This window comes from Dendrobates tinctorius, unplaced genomic scaffold (genome assembly GCF_039654945.1).
Source record: "Dendrobates tinctorius isolate UK_male_01 unplaced genomic scaffold, ASM3965494v1 ptg000322l, whole genome shotgun sequence".
NCBI lineage: Eukaryota > Metazoa > Chordata > Amphibia > Anura > Dendrobatidae > Dendrobates > Dendrobates tinctorius.
Window position 1 is genome coordinate 1,137,314 of NW_027361989.1, and position 14,993 is coordinate 1,152,306.

A 14,993-nucleotide genomic window follows, 5' to 3' on the forward strand; every position below is an offset into this window, starting at 1 on the left:
TAGGACCAGCCACAACTTGCATAGTTTTAGGCGCTCTCTCAAAACACATTTGTTCAGAGCGGCCTATCACATTCCCTAATCAAAGTCATTTTATGTGTAAGTGTGCATGTGTAGCCCATTCCCTATCTCCATCCATCCCTCACTTCCTCAAGATGGCTGGACTATCATTGTAAATACACACCTGTACTTTGTATCTCCCCCACCTCATTGTACAGGGTGGGCCATTTATATGGATACACCTTAATAAAATGGGAATGGTTGGTGATATCAGCTTCTTGTTTGTGGCACATTTGTAAATGGGAGGGGAAAAAATCAAAATTTTCAAGATGGGTGGTGACCATGGTGGCCATTTTGAAGTTGGCCATTTTGGATCTAACTTTATTTTTTTCAATGGAAAGAGGGTCATGTGACACAAACGTATTGAGACTTTCACAAAAAAAAATGGTGTGCTTGGTTTTAACATAACTTTATTCTTTCATGAGTTATTTACAAATTTCTCTTTGTTTACAGCCATTGACGTGTCACAGAGGTTAACATGTGAGGAGCGGATAGAAATTATGTTGATGACTGTTGAACGCAGTACCGGGGTCATTGCAGCAGATTTCAATGCAAAAAAACCCACGCAAGAAATCTGTCACCATTCCCGTTTTATTTAGGTGTATCCATATAAATGGGCCACCCAAAAAAGTTTGCCTCATCACTAAACATAATGTTCTGTGTAAACTGAGGGTCCTGTTCCAATTTTTGTTTTGCCCATTCTGCATATTCAGCGCACCGATCTGGTCACCAACCATTCCCATTTTCTTTAGGTGTATCCATATAAATGGCCCACCCTGTAGATTGTAAGCTCTCATTAGCAGGGTCGTTATATTTTGCTTTATTGAATTATTGTTAACGTTGTTACGACTGTTGTGTTTGAAACTGTTAAACTGTCAACACTGTGGAATATGTTGGCGCTATATAAATAATGATTTTTATTATTATTATTATTATTATAAACAGGAAAAAGGCTTCTCCCTTGTGTGAGTTTTCTGGTGCCTAACAACATTTGATTTATGTGTAAACCATTTCCCACATTCTGAACAGGAAAAAGGCTTCTCCCCTGTGTGAGTTCTATGGTGATTAACCAAATCTGATTTCTGGTAAAAACACTTCCCACATTCTGAACAGCAAAAAGGCATCTCCCCTGTGTGGGTTCGCTGGTGCTTAGCCAAATCTGATTTCTGGTTAAAACACTTCCCACATTCTGAACAGGAAAAAGGCTTCTCCCCTGTGTGGGTTCGCTGGTGCTTAACCAAAGCTGATTTCTGGTTAAAACATTTCTCACATTCTGAACAGGAAAAAGGCTTCTCCCCTGTGTGAGTTCTCTGGTGTTTAACAAAATCTGATTTCTGGATAAAACATTTCCCACATTCTGAACAGGAAAAAGGCTTCTCCCCTGTGTGAATTCTCTGGTGCTTAACCAAAGCTGATCTCTCGTTAAAATACTTCCCACATTCTGAACAGCAAAAAGGCTTCTCCCCTGTGTGAGTTCCCTGGTGTCTAACAAGATTACATTTTTGGTTAAAACATTTCCCACATTCTGAACAGGAAAAAGGCTTCTCCCTTGTGTGAGTTTTCTGGTGCCTAACAACATTTGATTTATGTGTAAACCATTTCCCACATTCTGAACAGGAAAAAGGCTTCTCCCCTGTGTGAGTTCTATGGTGATTAACCAAATCTGATTTCTGGTAAAAACACTTCCCACATTCTGAACAGCAAAAAGGCATCTCCCCTGTGTGGGTTCGCTGGTGCTTAGCCAAATCTGATTTCTGGTTAAAACACTTCCCACATTCTGAACAGGAAAAAGGCTTCTCCCCTGTGTGGGTTCGCTGGTGCTTAACCAAAGCTGATTTCTGGTTAAAACATTTCTCACATTCTGAACAGGAAAAAGGCTTCTCCCCTGTGTGAGTTCTCTGGTGTTTAACAAAATCTGATTTCTGGATAAAACATTTCCCACATTCTGAACAGGAAAAAGGCTTCTCCCCTGTGTGAATTCTCTGGTGCTTAACCAAAGCTGATCTCTCGTTAAAATACTTCCCACATTCTGAACAGCAAAAAGGCTTCTCCCCTGTGTGAGTTCCCTGGTGTCTAACAAGATTACATTTTTGGTTAAAACATTTCCCACATTCTGAACAGGAAAAAGGCTTCTCCCTTGTGTGAGTTTTCTGGTGCCTAACAACATTTGATTTATGTGTAAACCATTTCCCACATTCTGAACAGGAAAAAGGCTTCTCCCCTGTGTGAGTTCTATGGTGATTAACCAAATCTGATTTCTGGTAAAAACACTTCCCACATTCTGAACAGCAAAAAGGCATCTCCCCTGTGTGGGTTCGCTGGTGCTTAGCCAAATCTGATTTCTGGTTAAAACACTTCCCACATTCTGAACAGGAAAAAGGCTTCTCCCCTGTGTGGGTTCGCTGGTGCTTAACCAAAGCTGATTTCTGGTTAAAACATTTCTCACATTCTGAACAGGAAAAAGGCTTCTCCCCTGTGTGAGTTCTCTGGTGTTTAACAAAATCTGATTTCTGGATAAAACATTTCCCACATTCTGAACAGGAAAAAGGCTTCTCCCCTGTGTGAATTCTCTGGTGCTTAACCAAAGCTGATCTCTCGTTAAAATACTTCCCACATTCTGAACAGCAAAAAGGCTTCTCCCCTGTGTGAGTTCCCTGGTGTCTAACAAGATTACATTTTTGGTTAAAACATTTCCCACATTCTGAACAGGAAAAAGGCTTCTTCCCTGGGTGCGTTCTCTGGTGCTGAACCAAATGTGATTTCTGGTTAAAACACTTCTCACATTCTGAACATGAAAATGGCTTCTCCCCTGTGTGAGTTCTCTCATGCCTAATAAGGTTTGAATTGCAGTTAAAGCATTTCCCACACTTGGAACAAGAAAATCTCTTCTCCGTTGTGTGATTTTTTTGATGATTAAGAAATGACTTTTTGAGGGAAAAACTATTTCTATATTCTGAATGTGAAAATGACTTTTCTTTAGGAGCAGTTTCTTTTTTGATGCTTATTTTCTTACTTTCATTTTCCTTAGTAGTCAGTAATGAATCAAAAGACGGGACCTGTTTCACAGGATCTTTACTGTAAAGGGATAATGATATATCTGGAACAATGGCAATCACTTCAGTTGTATCCTGTAGGATCTCAAGATCATCTGATTTAAAAATTGAAGATATCAGCTGTCCTGATCTCCTGGTAGAGTCACCTGCAAAGAAAAAAAAGATAATTATTTTAAATAAAATATCCTTGAATTTTATATTTTTGAAAATGGCTGCTTAAACCGCCAGTGAAAATGGCAAGTTATGTAAAAATATGAATGACTGTCTAAGTCAATGACAGTTCACAGTCTAATAGAAAAAGTTAGAGGATGAACCAGTAGTGTGTGGTGTTTAACTGTTTGTTCATTCTGCCTCCCAAACATCTATAATAATAAATGCCCTAAGCAGCTTCCGGTTGTAACAACTTCCGTCCAGTTGTAACCGGTGACGTCACCGCACACCTCTTACGTCCACTCCATTTTGGATCCCGACGGCATCCACGCCGGCGACATGTTCCTGCGGCGACGCTATTTTGGATCGGCGAAATCCTGCGATACTCTAGATGGCGTCGCCGCAAGAACATGTCGCCGGCGTGGACAACGTCTGGATCCAGGATGGCGCCGGCGGAAGAAGATGTCGGGGATCGTGGAGCAGCGGCGATGACGGTGTGAGCATGAGAGACGGAGTGAGAGAAGGGGTCGTATGTGGAGTGAAAGAGTGAGTGGAGATGGTGAAAGGTGAGAGGAGTGTGTGTGTTGAGGGTTAACATGGCAAGAGGTGTGATGCTATCGCATCCTCCTGATGCGATAGCATCGGGCCATAATCTAGTAATAAATAAAACGCAACCCATCAATGATATGTAGGTGAAAATACCACCAATAACAACTCCTACTCATCTCACAAAATACAAGTTCCCACTCAGGTCCATCATCTGTCATAGAAAAAACAGATGTCCACATTATTAATGGCTCAACGACTCTTGAAAAGCAACATGGCTTCCATAAACAAAGCCAGCAAAATGCACTCTTTCCAAGTCAACTCTCCCCCTGGCTTCTGAGCTTTGCAGTGTACCTAAACCACATTTACCATTCATGTATTTGGCATCACTGTAATGAGAAGGACCCACTTAGTTTTCTATGTGCGTGTCTAGTGGAGCACAATCCGGACATTATGTGCTGGGCAATAATATGGCATATTTCTAATCTTCACTCTCCAACATCCCCTGTGTGCTAATTTCCGCAAAGTGCCAGTGAAGTCAAAATAGTCACTACTCTTATAGATTAATTGACCGAGGGTTATAATTTCCAAAATGTAGTCACTTTATGAGGATTTCTACTGCTCTGGATTTCTGACATTTTGTCATATTGAGACTTCCGCAAACGGTATGTCCCATTTTCTCTGGGATCTGCTCCGGTGACGTCTGCTTCTGTCACCAGGTGCCATCTTATTCATTCTCCAGGCAGCACCGGTGATGGAGGCAACGTTAGAAACAGAAGCTGTAGGCGGCACAGGCACTGTTCAGCCACTAAGATTAGGGTGCCTGGGACCAGCAGTACCGTCCAGTCTGGCAGTATGTGTGTGGGTGCTGTCCAGGTGAAGTTATCTGCTCCCTGCTTCAGCACCTGCTTGCCCTCTTGCTTAACGTGTAGAAATGCAGTAAATATATACAGTAGATATGCGCTACATACACAGATGACCCTGATCTATGAATTACTGAACGTCTACATGTATGGCTGGGTAGAGCAGGCTGGGGCACACGTACACTTAAGGAGGTGATCAAATTGATTGTGAAGCCGCACTCTGTCCTGGATCTGTACTATGTTGGATGATGCAGAGTCAGCAGCGTTGCAGCCGGCTGCGCTGATCCTGCCACCTGCTTGAAAAGGTAAAAGCTGCCGCCCTGTGTCTGCGTGATGTCACTACACTGCCGGCTCTCTTCTATTGCAAAAAAGAAGGGATCCCTGACGAAGGACACCGAAGCCTCAGAAACGCATTGGATAATATCACTCTGTTTTGCAATAGAAGAGAGTCCGCAGTGTAGTGACGTCACGCAGACATAGGGCGGCAGCTCTTTCCTTTTCAAGCAGGAGGCAGGATCAGCGCAGCCGGCCTGAACGCTGCTGACTCTGCATCATCCTACACAGTATATATCCAAGATACAGTATGGCTTCATTATCGATTTGATCATCGCCTTAAGTCTACGGGAGCCCCTGACTACTCTGCCCAGCCATACACATAGACGTTTAGTAATGCATATATCAGTGTCATTTAGTGTATTTACCGCATATCTATAGTATTTCTTAAAGAGGTTGTCCAGTACTAGGACAAGCACTTCTTAAACTAAATCTTCGTCCCTGATAAAATAATAAAGCTTATACTCACCTGCCAATCTGGCTCCCTTCCAATGATGTTGGCACTCGCTGCATTGGGACTGCGATGTGGTGATGCCCAATCAGCGCTGGCGTCACTGTCTCCATCTTTGGACAAACTGAACATGAGAAGGAAGTCCGGGATGAGCTGCAGCTCTGTCTTCCTCTTCATGTTCAGTTTGTCCGAAGGTGGAGACAGTGACGCCAGCGCTGATTGGGTGCCGGGCATCACTTGTCACAGCACCGCATCACAGTAGACAAACCCCTATATGTGTATATTACAGCCATAAACCACACAGAGAGTAGAGATATATCAAAGCACAGGTGGAATGTGTTTTATGTAGTTTATCAAAATCCTGTTTCAAGTTAGTTGGTTTTAAAAAGAAAAAAGAAATTGAAAACTCAGGCTAGGGGAAGCTCTGTCGTTATTGTACAGAAATTCACACTTGGCCTCACTGTACAATTAATGTTGTCAATCATAAAAGGGAAGTTTGGGCAGAAAGACTGGACCTGGTCTTGTAGGGACCATGAGACATTCAGCAGCACAGAAGGGAGAGAAGATTCATCCAATAAGATCTCAGGGATCTAGGAAGCCAACAGCATCATTACCCTCCGCTTTCTCAAACAGACCCATCATAATGTTTTTCTTCAAGTGATTTTCTATCTTGTCAGCACATTCTACGTACGCTGTTATTTGGCTTTATAGTTACAGATCTGGGCAGGTAACGGTCAGCGTCTCCTAATCCCAGGGGGTAGGTGGATCCTCCAGGTTGTAAGTCATTTGAACAGTTTTGGGTGGAGGAGAATGTTGTGGTCCAGAGGCAAAATGGTGATCATGGTAATACGGCCGGACTACACCACCGATAAAGCAGCCACAGCCGGTGACTGAGAGGAATCTGTGACTTCTCTGCATTCAGTGGTTACTACTCACCTGGGTAGTCATATGTGGGAATCTCCTCTTTACACCACTCATCATCTCTCACATATGTCTCTGTAGTATTAATATGGGTCAGATCTTCACCCTGAAACAAATATTGCAAAAGTCACAGACAGATGGAGACGTCCCATCTATGATCAGCTCTAATCCTGCCATCTCCACCGTTCTCATTACACAAGTATAAAACAGATAATACCGGTGGATAAAACAAGACTGAGCACAAGACCTTCACAGCCGTCTACACATCATAGGGGAGATCTCCTGACACCTTCTCTCCATCTACCTGATGATCCTGAGGAGCACTGGGATCTTCTTGGTTACAGTCCTGTGGAAGAAGAGGACGGGGACATCTCTCTGGTGTTGTCCTCTTACTGGATAGATCTGGAGGAAACACATACAGGGACTGAATTCATTCTCTACATACAGATAATTATAGGCCGTGTGTATTTAGTCCTGTCTATTACCTGGAGATGTGAGGGGCTGGGGAACCTCCATTATGACGTTCTTGTACAGATCTCTGTGTCCTTCTAAATACTCCCACTCCTCCATGGAGAAATAGACAGCGACATCCTGACACCTTATAGGAACCTGACACATACAATGATACTGTCATCCCCCCGATCCCTTCATAGTGTTACTGTATAATGTCCCAGCATTCCCAGCAGTGTCACCTCTCCAGTCAGCAGCTCAATCATCTTGTAGAGGAGTTCTAGGATCTTCTGGTCATTGATGTCCTCATGTAGCAGGGGGTGAGGTGGAGGCCCCGTGATTGGGCTCAGGGGTCTTCCACATCCCTCAGACACAGGGTCCTGACAGCGATCACTAGAGGTCTTCTTCACCACTGTGTAATCCTGGTTATGGAGAGACACATTAATAAATCTCACTACAGACATTTCCAGAGTCCTCACAGCTCCAGTTCTGTCCATCTGTTATTCCCATAGATAAGAAGGATGTAATGTGACGTCATCAGAATCTCTCACCTCTCCAGTGAGACGGAAGAGGATCTCTAGGGTGAGGTGTAACATCCTCTCCGCCATCTTGTCTCTGTCCATATCCATCCTTGATGGGTAAATCAGGAAAATTCTCTTTTGTAGAAGATCTTCACTGAGAGGATCCGATGTTGAAGAGACCTGAATGAGAAGAAGATGAGCCGATGTTCCAAGGATTCTTCTTGTGGGAATTGGCTGTGATATCCCCTGTGCAATATATTTATTAATGTGCTCAGTAATGGGGGGGAATCTCCACATCCCTCCACCTGCAGAGCCGCACTCCACATATATGGCTGCTCTCTGTGCACAGGACCTATGATGAGGTCACAGGAGGGGAGGAGTCAGGGGTCACATGATCTCCGGAGTGAAGACGCTACATGGAGACTTCTCAGTCAGTGACATTCCCGCCATTATTTGCCCCACTGGATTCAATTTAGTCTGCAGTTGGACTTTAGCTATTAGATTTTCATCTATGGTGCACCAGATCATATATAAATTTTATTTTGATCAAGGTACACTGGACCACTAGTACTCGAAATAAACAGCTTAATGTCCTGAATAATATTTGCCAAAAAAGTTATCAACTCTATGTGTAGTTCAGAAGTTATTCACGTAAATCGCTTATTTATGTATGTTAGCGGAAACTTGGAAGAGTTTCACCAGTAACTTGCTCGGACTATCATCACAATGTACTTCAAGGCCAGAATGTTGTGAACTACTTCCAGTAAGACATTAATTATTCACAGATTCAACGTACTGTACCTTGTACATTCACATAATCTGAAATAAAAAATTTGAACTCCGTATAGTTCAGAAGTGAAAAGGAAAAATAATTTATTTCCATGTGTGAAAATAAGCATGGTAAAATGTCGCTAATAATGTATTAGGTGTGTTTTCAAGATGTTTCATACCTGGTCAGTAAACTACGCAATCAGTTTGGGAGTTAAAGTGACTAGTTTAGTAAAAAGCCGCTCACCACGTCAAGGTAATGGGATTAACACTTGAAAACCTTGAATGTTCTGTAGATTTTGCTAAGGGTGGCTGGCCAGTGTTAAATATTCTCTGTTTAAGTTTGAATTGAATCATTAAAAAATGTATTCCAAAGTTTATTTCTGTGTTATCATTTTCATTCCTGTGAATTTGAGGTTTTCAGACTTATTCTAAATTTGCCTCCACACATATCCCACAAAAAAGATGGAGGACATAACATGACAATTACTTGTGCTGGTGTTAGTAAACAACCATTAACATTTTTTTTGTTTTTACATTTTTTAAATATTTTTCTACTTTAAAGTTACGCATTAGCATATGAAAGTGACAACTCATGACTTTTGTTACCTGAAAGAGAATGAAAGATATTCAAGTCATAACTGTCATGGATTCTAGGAAAGTCATTTCAAAATGTTAAATTCAAAAACCATTAAATTGACTAATCTGACATTTTGGCCAGGCACTTGGGAAACACTTGGCTCGATGGTACACTTTTTGTGTGTCACTAGAAAGTGAAGACAGTATTCTTCAGAGTCTAATCTTAAGGCTGTATAGAAGGATTTTTTCATAGTAGCTTTTGAATGTTTTTTACCACTTATCTGTTTTGATTTTGCACTTTTAATATCGCATGTAGGGCATACATAGTTCTTTATATCTTTAATTTCCGTTGAGGTGACTTTCACACAAGAATAGTGAAACCAATTCCGGCAGGTCACACATTGACGCTGAGAGGCTTTTTTCTCTGAAATGCGTGGATTTCCTGAGCATATTTTCCAACTGCAGGAATCATTTAAACCTCCAAAGCCGATAGAAACAACAGCTATGCTTTCCATGGACAACGTGTAGTCTCTCAGCTTTTGTAACTTTTCAGTAACTGGTTGTTGTCTTCTTGGTAACACTTTACGTGGACATTGTGTTTTCTTCTGAACCAGAAACTGGTCATACTGGTCAGCAACCCACAGGCGTGTTTTTATTAAGAGACAATTCTGAGGTTGCTGTAACCTTCACAGTTTGCTAGTGCGAAAGCTGTGCAAATGACAAGCAGGCCACAATCGTATGTATTTCTTTGCACGTCTGTGTCAGGGACATTTAAAGACTTCCAATCGTCAGGAGTAACTGTCCGAAAAAGGTTCAAGGATTCTTGGACTTGAGGTCTTCCATGGAGAGAGTCAAACACAAATACCAACTTCTTATTGAAATCTATTACACCTCGCTTCCAATGGAGCCCACGTGTCTCAGGCGATGTAATAAAAGGGATAGACAGAGCATCACCACTGAGAAAGTCTGTGTTGTGAAATTATTGTACGACTCCATCATATCGCCCCAATGCGATTGATAATTATCTGGTTGCAGTGCACGTATCTCCAGCAGTGATAGCTGACTTACTACTGAACCAATAATTTCAGCAGATATCCATTGTTTTGGCTGTAGGCACTCAACATTTGAAATGTCCACTTTTGTACTTTTGTTCCATGGATAATAATTGTTTTGAGGCTCCAGTATTGATTTGTTCCTTATTAGTGATGAATTTTTAAGGTCACTGGTTTCTTCTTTTCCTCCTGCAGCAGTAACATTGGATGTAGTAATTTTGGATCGGAGAGGTTTGTGCGGTGTACGTTCGTTTGTAGAATTAACATATTGATCTTCATATCCCGTGTGCGGTAGTCTGTCTGTTTCCTGTTTCGTGGCCTTATTTATTCTTGAAAGTAGTCTTGATTTTTGGCTTGTTGTAGGATGTCGGTAATAGGTGATTTTTTTCGTGGAGAGCTTCGTTTGTTCCATTTCTCTTGCGATAACACTTGGTCTTCTGAAGATTCACTTGAATGTTGTGCTTGTTGTTTTCTGCTCTTCTGAACTGTTGACAACTTTGCATTAAGTTTGTAAGATTTAATTCGATCTCTGATATTCGCTTGGAGCAGTCAAACAAAATCACCAACGTGGTACCTGAACCTTTTCTGAATTATATCATGCTTCAATATCTTAAACCAATTATCAACATGGCAGTTGCTTTCACGATTTAGTTTATCATCCGGTCTGATTGAATGATACAAGATTCCGGTCCACAGTGGAATGTAGGGTAGGTGATACTTGATAAAATAATCTGCAGCTTCAGGGCCGTAAAGTGGGTTATTTGCTTTTGGACTATTGATGTTTTCAGAAACAAATTCCTCTTCATACTTCAGCTTGAGTGCTAAGAAGTGTCCTACAAATGGGGAAATCTTGGACAAGGGTTGCTTTAGCGTACTTTCCTCCAGTAATTCTGCGGGGGACTCTGTTTCGCTTGGTTGAAACTCGTCCTGAAGACGAAACCCTAGTATATTCTGAATGTATGTGTGAGTTTCAGGTGTCTCGTATTTTGTTAAGCATATTCTACATATGTCTGAGAATATTTTTTCAACGGCAGGAAGGCTTGTACATTCTTGCATTTGTGCAAATGCATATTTCAACATATGTGTCACTCTTTATGTATTAATGAACGGGACAAATGCTTTCATTGCATGGGCACAGAATATTGCAATTAACCTCTTAATGTCCAATGATGGACACAGTCCGTCATCAGACATCTCCCCTGCCTTGATGAGGGCTCCGGCACTGAGCACGCATCAAAGCCGGGACATGTCAGCTGTTATGAACAGCTGACATGTGCCCGCAATAGGCGTGAGCAGAATCGCCATCTGCCCGTGCCTATTAACTAGTTAAATCCCGCTGTCAAAGCTGACAGCGGGCATTTAAATAGCATTTCCGGCCGCCAGGCCGGAAATGACGTCATCGCCTACCCCGTCACGTGATCGGGGGTCGGCGTCATGTTGCCTGGACAGTCAGAGGTCTCTATGAGACCTCTATGGTTGTTCCAGGCATATGGCTTTCAGCGCCACTCGGTGGTAGGCGCTGAAAGCACAGCAGTAAATCTGCTATATATGAGCGATCTGTTCGTCGCCCATATGTAGCAGAGCCAATCGGGTTGTGCATGCTTCTAGCCTCCTATGGAGGCTATTGAAGCATGCCAAAAGTTAAAAAAAATGTTTAAAAATAAAAAAAATTTAAAAAAACGTTCAAATCACCCCCCTTTCGCCCCAATCAAAATAAAACTAAAAAAAAGAACCCACATACAAATATCAGGTATCGCCGCGTTTAGAATCGCCCGATCTATCAATAAAAAGCATTAACCCGATCACTAAACGGCTTAGCGAGAAAAAAATTAAAAACGCCAGAATTACGTTTTTTTGGTCACCAAGACATTGCATGAAACTGCAATAACGGGCGATCAAAAGAACGTATCTGCACAAAAGTAGTATCATTAAAAATGTCAGCCCGGCATGGAAAAAATAAGCCCTCACCAGACCCCAGATCATGAAAAATGGAGACGCTACGGGTCTCGGAAAATTGCGCAATTTATTTATTTATTTTTTTTAGCAAACTTTGGAATTTTTTTTCACCCCTTAGATAAAAGAGGACATAGACATGTTTGGTGTCTATGAACTCGTAATGAACTGGAGAATCATAATGGCCAGGCAGATTTAGCATATAGTGAACCTAGCAAAAAAGCCAAGCAAAAAACAAGTGTGGGATTGCACTTTTTTTGCAATTTCACTGCACTTGGAATTTTTTTCCTGTTTTCGAGTAGACGACATGGTAGAACCAATGGTGTTGTTTAAAAGTACAACTCATCCCGCAAAAAATAAGCCCTCACATGGCCATATAGGCGGAAAAATAAAAAAGCTATGGCTCTGGAAAGAAGGGGAGGGAAAAATGAAAATGAAAAACCAAAAATACCCCTGGTCGTTAAGGGGTTAAACATGTCTGTGGGTTCCAACATTTCTGCTTTGTTATGACTTGCCAACATAACTCTAAGTACTCAGAAATAGACATTTGGTTAAATGACACATTTATAGATTGTAGAAGGGCCCAGCTATGATCAGTAACCACACGAAACGGTGACATTCAAGCAGGTGCTATGCATGTGCCTTTTTAAGTAACTCAACAGGAAGCACACAACAGGCACATTGTGTTCATCTGCCAAACTCTGCTCATGGTAAAGGTGGCTGACCCTTCTTGGGATGTTCAAGCACTGCAGCATAATGCAGCATTTTCTTCTCACGGTGTACATTCTTTGTAAGCGAACCTGTGGCATCACAGTATAAAGCACGCTCATGGAAGTTTGCGTAATCCTTGAAGAGCCGAGTTTGCCGTTCACTGTGGAGTGCTAACATGAATGGATTACCTGGCTTCAGCTGAATGCACCCACTGAGTTTGGCTTTTGTTGGTATATAGTCTGGAGGCTTCAGTGTCTTCAAGTTAGAGGAAAGTCTCCGCTTTAATTTTGCTTCATATGCTGCTTGTGGAAACACATGACGATTCTTAATGTCTGGTATATTGCCAGCTTCAGTTTACACGTCATTTCCTTTATGCTCATGGTCGTGGTAAGTCTGGCTACTACCAACTAGTGTAGCGCATTGTGCGGCTTCTTCTCTCTTAGACTTTGCCAAGTTCCGAGACTGAACATCTGAATCTGTTCGTAAACTGGTATGTGTGCACTATTTATTTGCAATAACAGACACTTTCAGTGGAAATAGATTAGGTTCTTGGTCCATACGAAAATGGAAGTGTGAGCAATCATTAACTTTGCAGCATGCTTTAACATTTAGATATGGGGCTCTTCGCTTTCGGGATCCTGTTTTCTTGATCTGGTTGTAATAAAATTTCAATGCACACTGTGGCCGAAACTCTATCTCTTTAACATAAAACATGCTGCACCAGTCTCCAATCAACCGCTTCCCATTTTTTGGTCTAATGTTCTCCTATTCACATTCACTTAGTAGAAAAGTAAAGTTTTCTGTGCTATGGGCTTCAATGGTTTTACTGGTTTTTTTCGGGGTTTCTTCTACCTTCACGTAGACACTGCCATTCCATGATGATGATGATGATGACAGTCTCTCGTTTTTCCGTGATCAGCATGGAATTTTCTTCCTGAGTAATTAGCATGGATTCAGATGAAACATTGTCTTTAGCTGTTGGGGTCTTTTTATAGCATGAATTTTCTTCTTTACTAGAGAATGAGCATGATGCTACAGTAGGATGCATCCTTTTGTGATGGTGAGTTGCATAGACACTCTGAACTTGATCAGAGGTTGGTGTTGAATGTACAAAACGAAGCTTGCAATCTTTTGTTACATCCTGATTTCCTGTGTCAGAAGATGAGTGTCCATCACCTTTACTTCTATTTTGGAAAACTGGATTTGACAAATCACTCTCATTGGATGATGTTTCAGGGAGGACATTAGAACTTCTTTTCCTTTGAGGGAAACCATGATATGAAGGACCTTCTTTCAAAGCAGAGGACACAGTAGATTGAACATAAGGCTTGACTTTAGTTGATGCTGAGGACCCTGCATCTTCAGTTGCTGAAGGGTCATAAATGCTGCTCTCGTCACTTACCGCAGTATTACTTAGTGACGTTTCTGAATCACTGTTGTGCAGTGCTTCAGGAAAACCATGAATGGCTATCAGGATTACTAGGTGTTAGACATTTTTCATACAACAGCACACAGCAGTTCTTCTGGATACTTTCCTCATAGTTTGTAATTTGATAGCATTTAACAGAAGCATCATCTAACACATTGATTTCATGTTGTTTGTCGAAATCCACAGTTATGTAATGGCCTGAAGCTGATGTGCCATAACGAAATATAGCACCAACAGGCTGGTTTCACATTAGCGCTTTTGTGCGCAGCGCATCGTGCGCACCGCGCACCTATGTTTAACATGACGTGTGCGTCTTGCGCACACTTGCGCTTTCGTGCGCATGCGTTTTTTTGTCTTTCATGCCAGGCGCACCAGACGCAACATGTTGCATTTTTTGGTCCGCCCTGTCTCGTCAAAAAAACGCATGCACACGGAATGCGCAAAAACAACACATTGAAGTCTATGGGAACGCATGCGTGTGCATGGTCTTGCGCACGCTTGCATTTTTTTTGGGCATGCGTTTTTGAGGTAAACAAGTCTGGAATGTGGTCTAGACAATGGAAAATATGTCACACCTAAAAACGCATGCGCATAAAAACGCAAACGCATGCAAAAACGCATGTAAAACGCAAGCAACGCTGCGTTTTTTGACGCATCAGCGTACGCAGGACGCTAAAAAAAGCGTGTTTGTTTTGTGTTTTTCTTTGCGTTTTTTATGCGCACGATGCGCTGCGTAAAAAAACGCTAATGTGAAACTAGCCTAACTGAGTTCCATGTCCTGGTCAGCTCCTGTGCTGCTTAACGACAAAACATGGTCAATGAAGACAGTGGATTCATTCCTTTGTTGTGAAGATCCCACATTTCTGGCTACCTGCATCAGAAGGTTTTCCGGTGGATTACGAAACTTCTCTGTGATCCTACTGAGGCTTCTCTTATGGCAGCCAAGGCATATCCATTGAGAAATCATTTCATCCTTTACCGAATCCTGCAATAACTGTGGTACAGACGTCTGTGTATTTCCTGGGTTCAGAATGATGCATGTGGTTCTTTCTGGAATGCTCCCACACAAGCCACACAATGAACATTTGTACATTTCTGTATTTCTGCTTCATCACACGTTCCTTCCAAAAGACAATGGAGTGCAACAGACAAGGCT

The 14,993-nt window shown here is 41.9% G+C and overlaps 1 protein-coding gene across 2 annotated transcripts; it reads right to left on the minus strand.

Annotated features, from left to right (window-relative positions):
- Window positions 1–812: 812 nt before the first annotated feature.
- Window positions 813–7,201, minus strand: LOC141074016 (uncharacterized). 2 transcript variants are annotated; one of them, XM_073561531.1, is made up of 5 exons: window positions 7,067–7,201; window positions 6,860–6,983; window positions 6,679–6,776; window positions 6,390–6,480; window positions 813–3,256 (listed from the first exon to the last, which is right to left on the minus strand). In XM_073561531.1, the coding sequence occupies exons 1-5, from the start codon at window positions 7,088–7,090 to the stop codon at window positions 993–995; spliced, it is 2,601 nt and encodes an 866-aa protein (XP_073417632.1). In that variant the 5' UTR covers window positions 7,091–7,201; the 3' UTR covers window positions 813–992. The 2 variants fall into 2 exon arrangements, with proteins under 2 accessions (XP_073417632.1, XP_073417631.1); XM_073561530.1 differs by lacking the exon at window positions 7,067–7,201 and having other exon boundaries at window positions 813–3,243; window positions 6,386–6,480; window positions 6,860–6,992.
- Between the last annotated feature and the right edge of the window lie 7,792 nt (window positions 7,202–14,993).

Excerpts from the sequence above, each read along its gene's own strand:
- LOC141074016 (XM_073561531.1), bottom strand. The coding sequence starts at position 7,090 with ATGATTGAGCTGCTGACTGGAGAG. Across the intron at positions 6,984-7,066 it reads TTGAGCTGCTGACTGGAGAG|GTTCCTATAAGGTGTCAGGA; the intron begins GTGACACTGCTG and ends TGTATGTGTCAG. Across the intron at positions 6,777-6,859 it reads CCAGCCCCTCACATCTCCAG|ATCTATCCAGTAAGAGGACA; the intron begins GTAATAGACAGG and ends TGTTTCCTCCAG.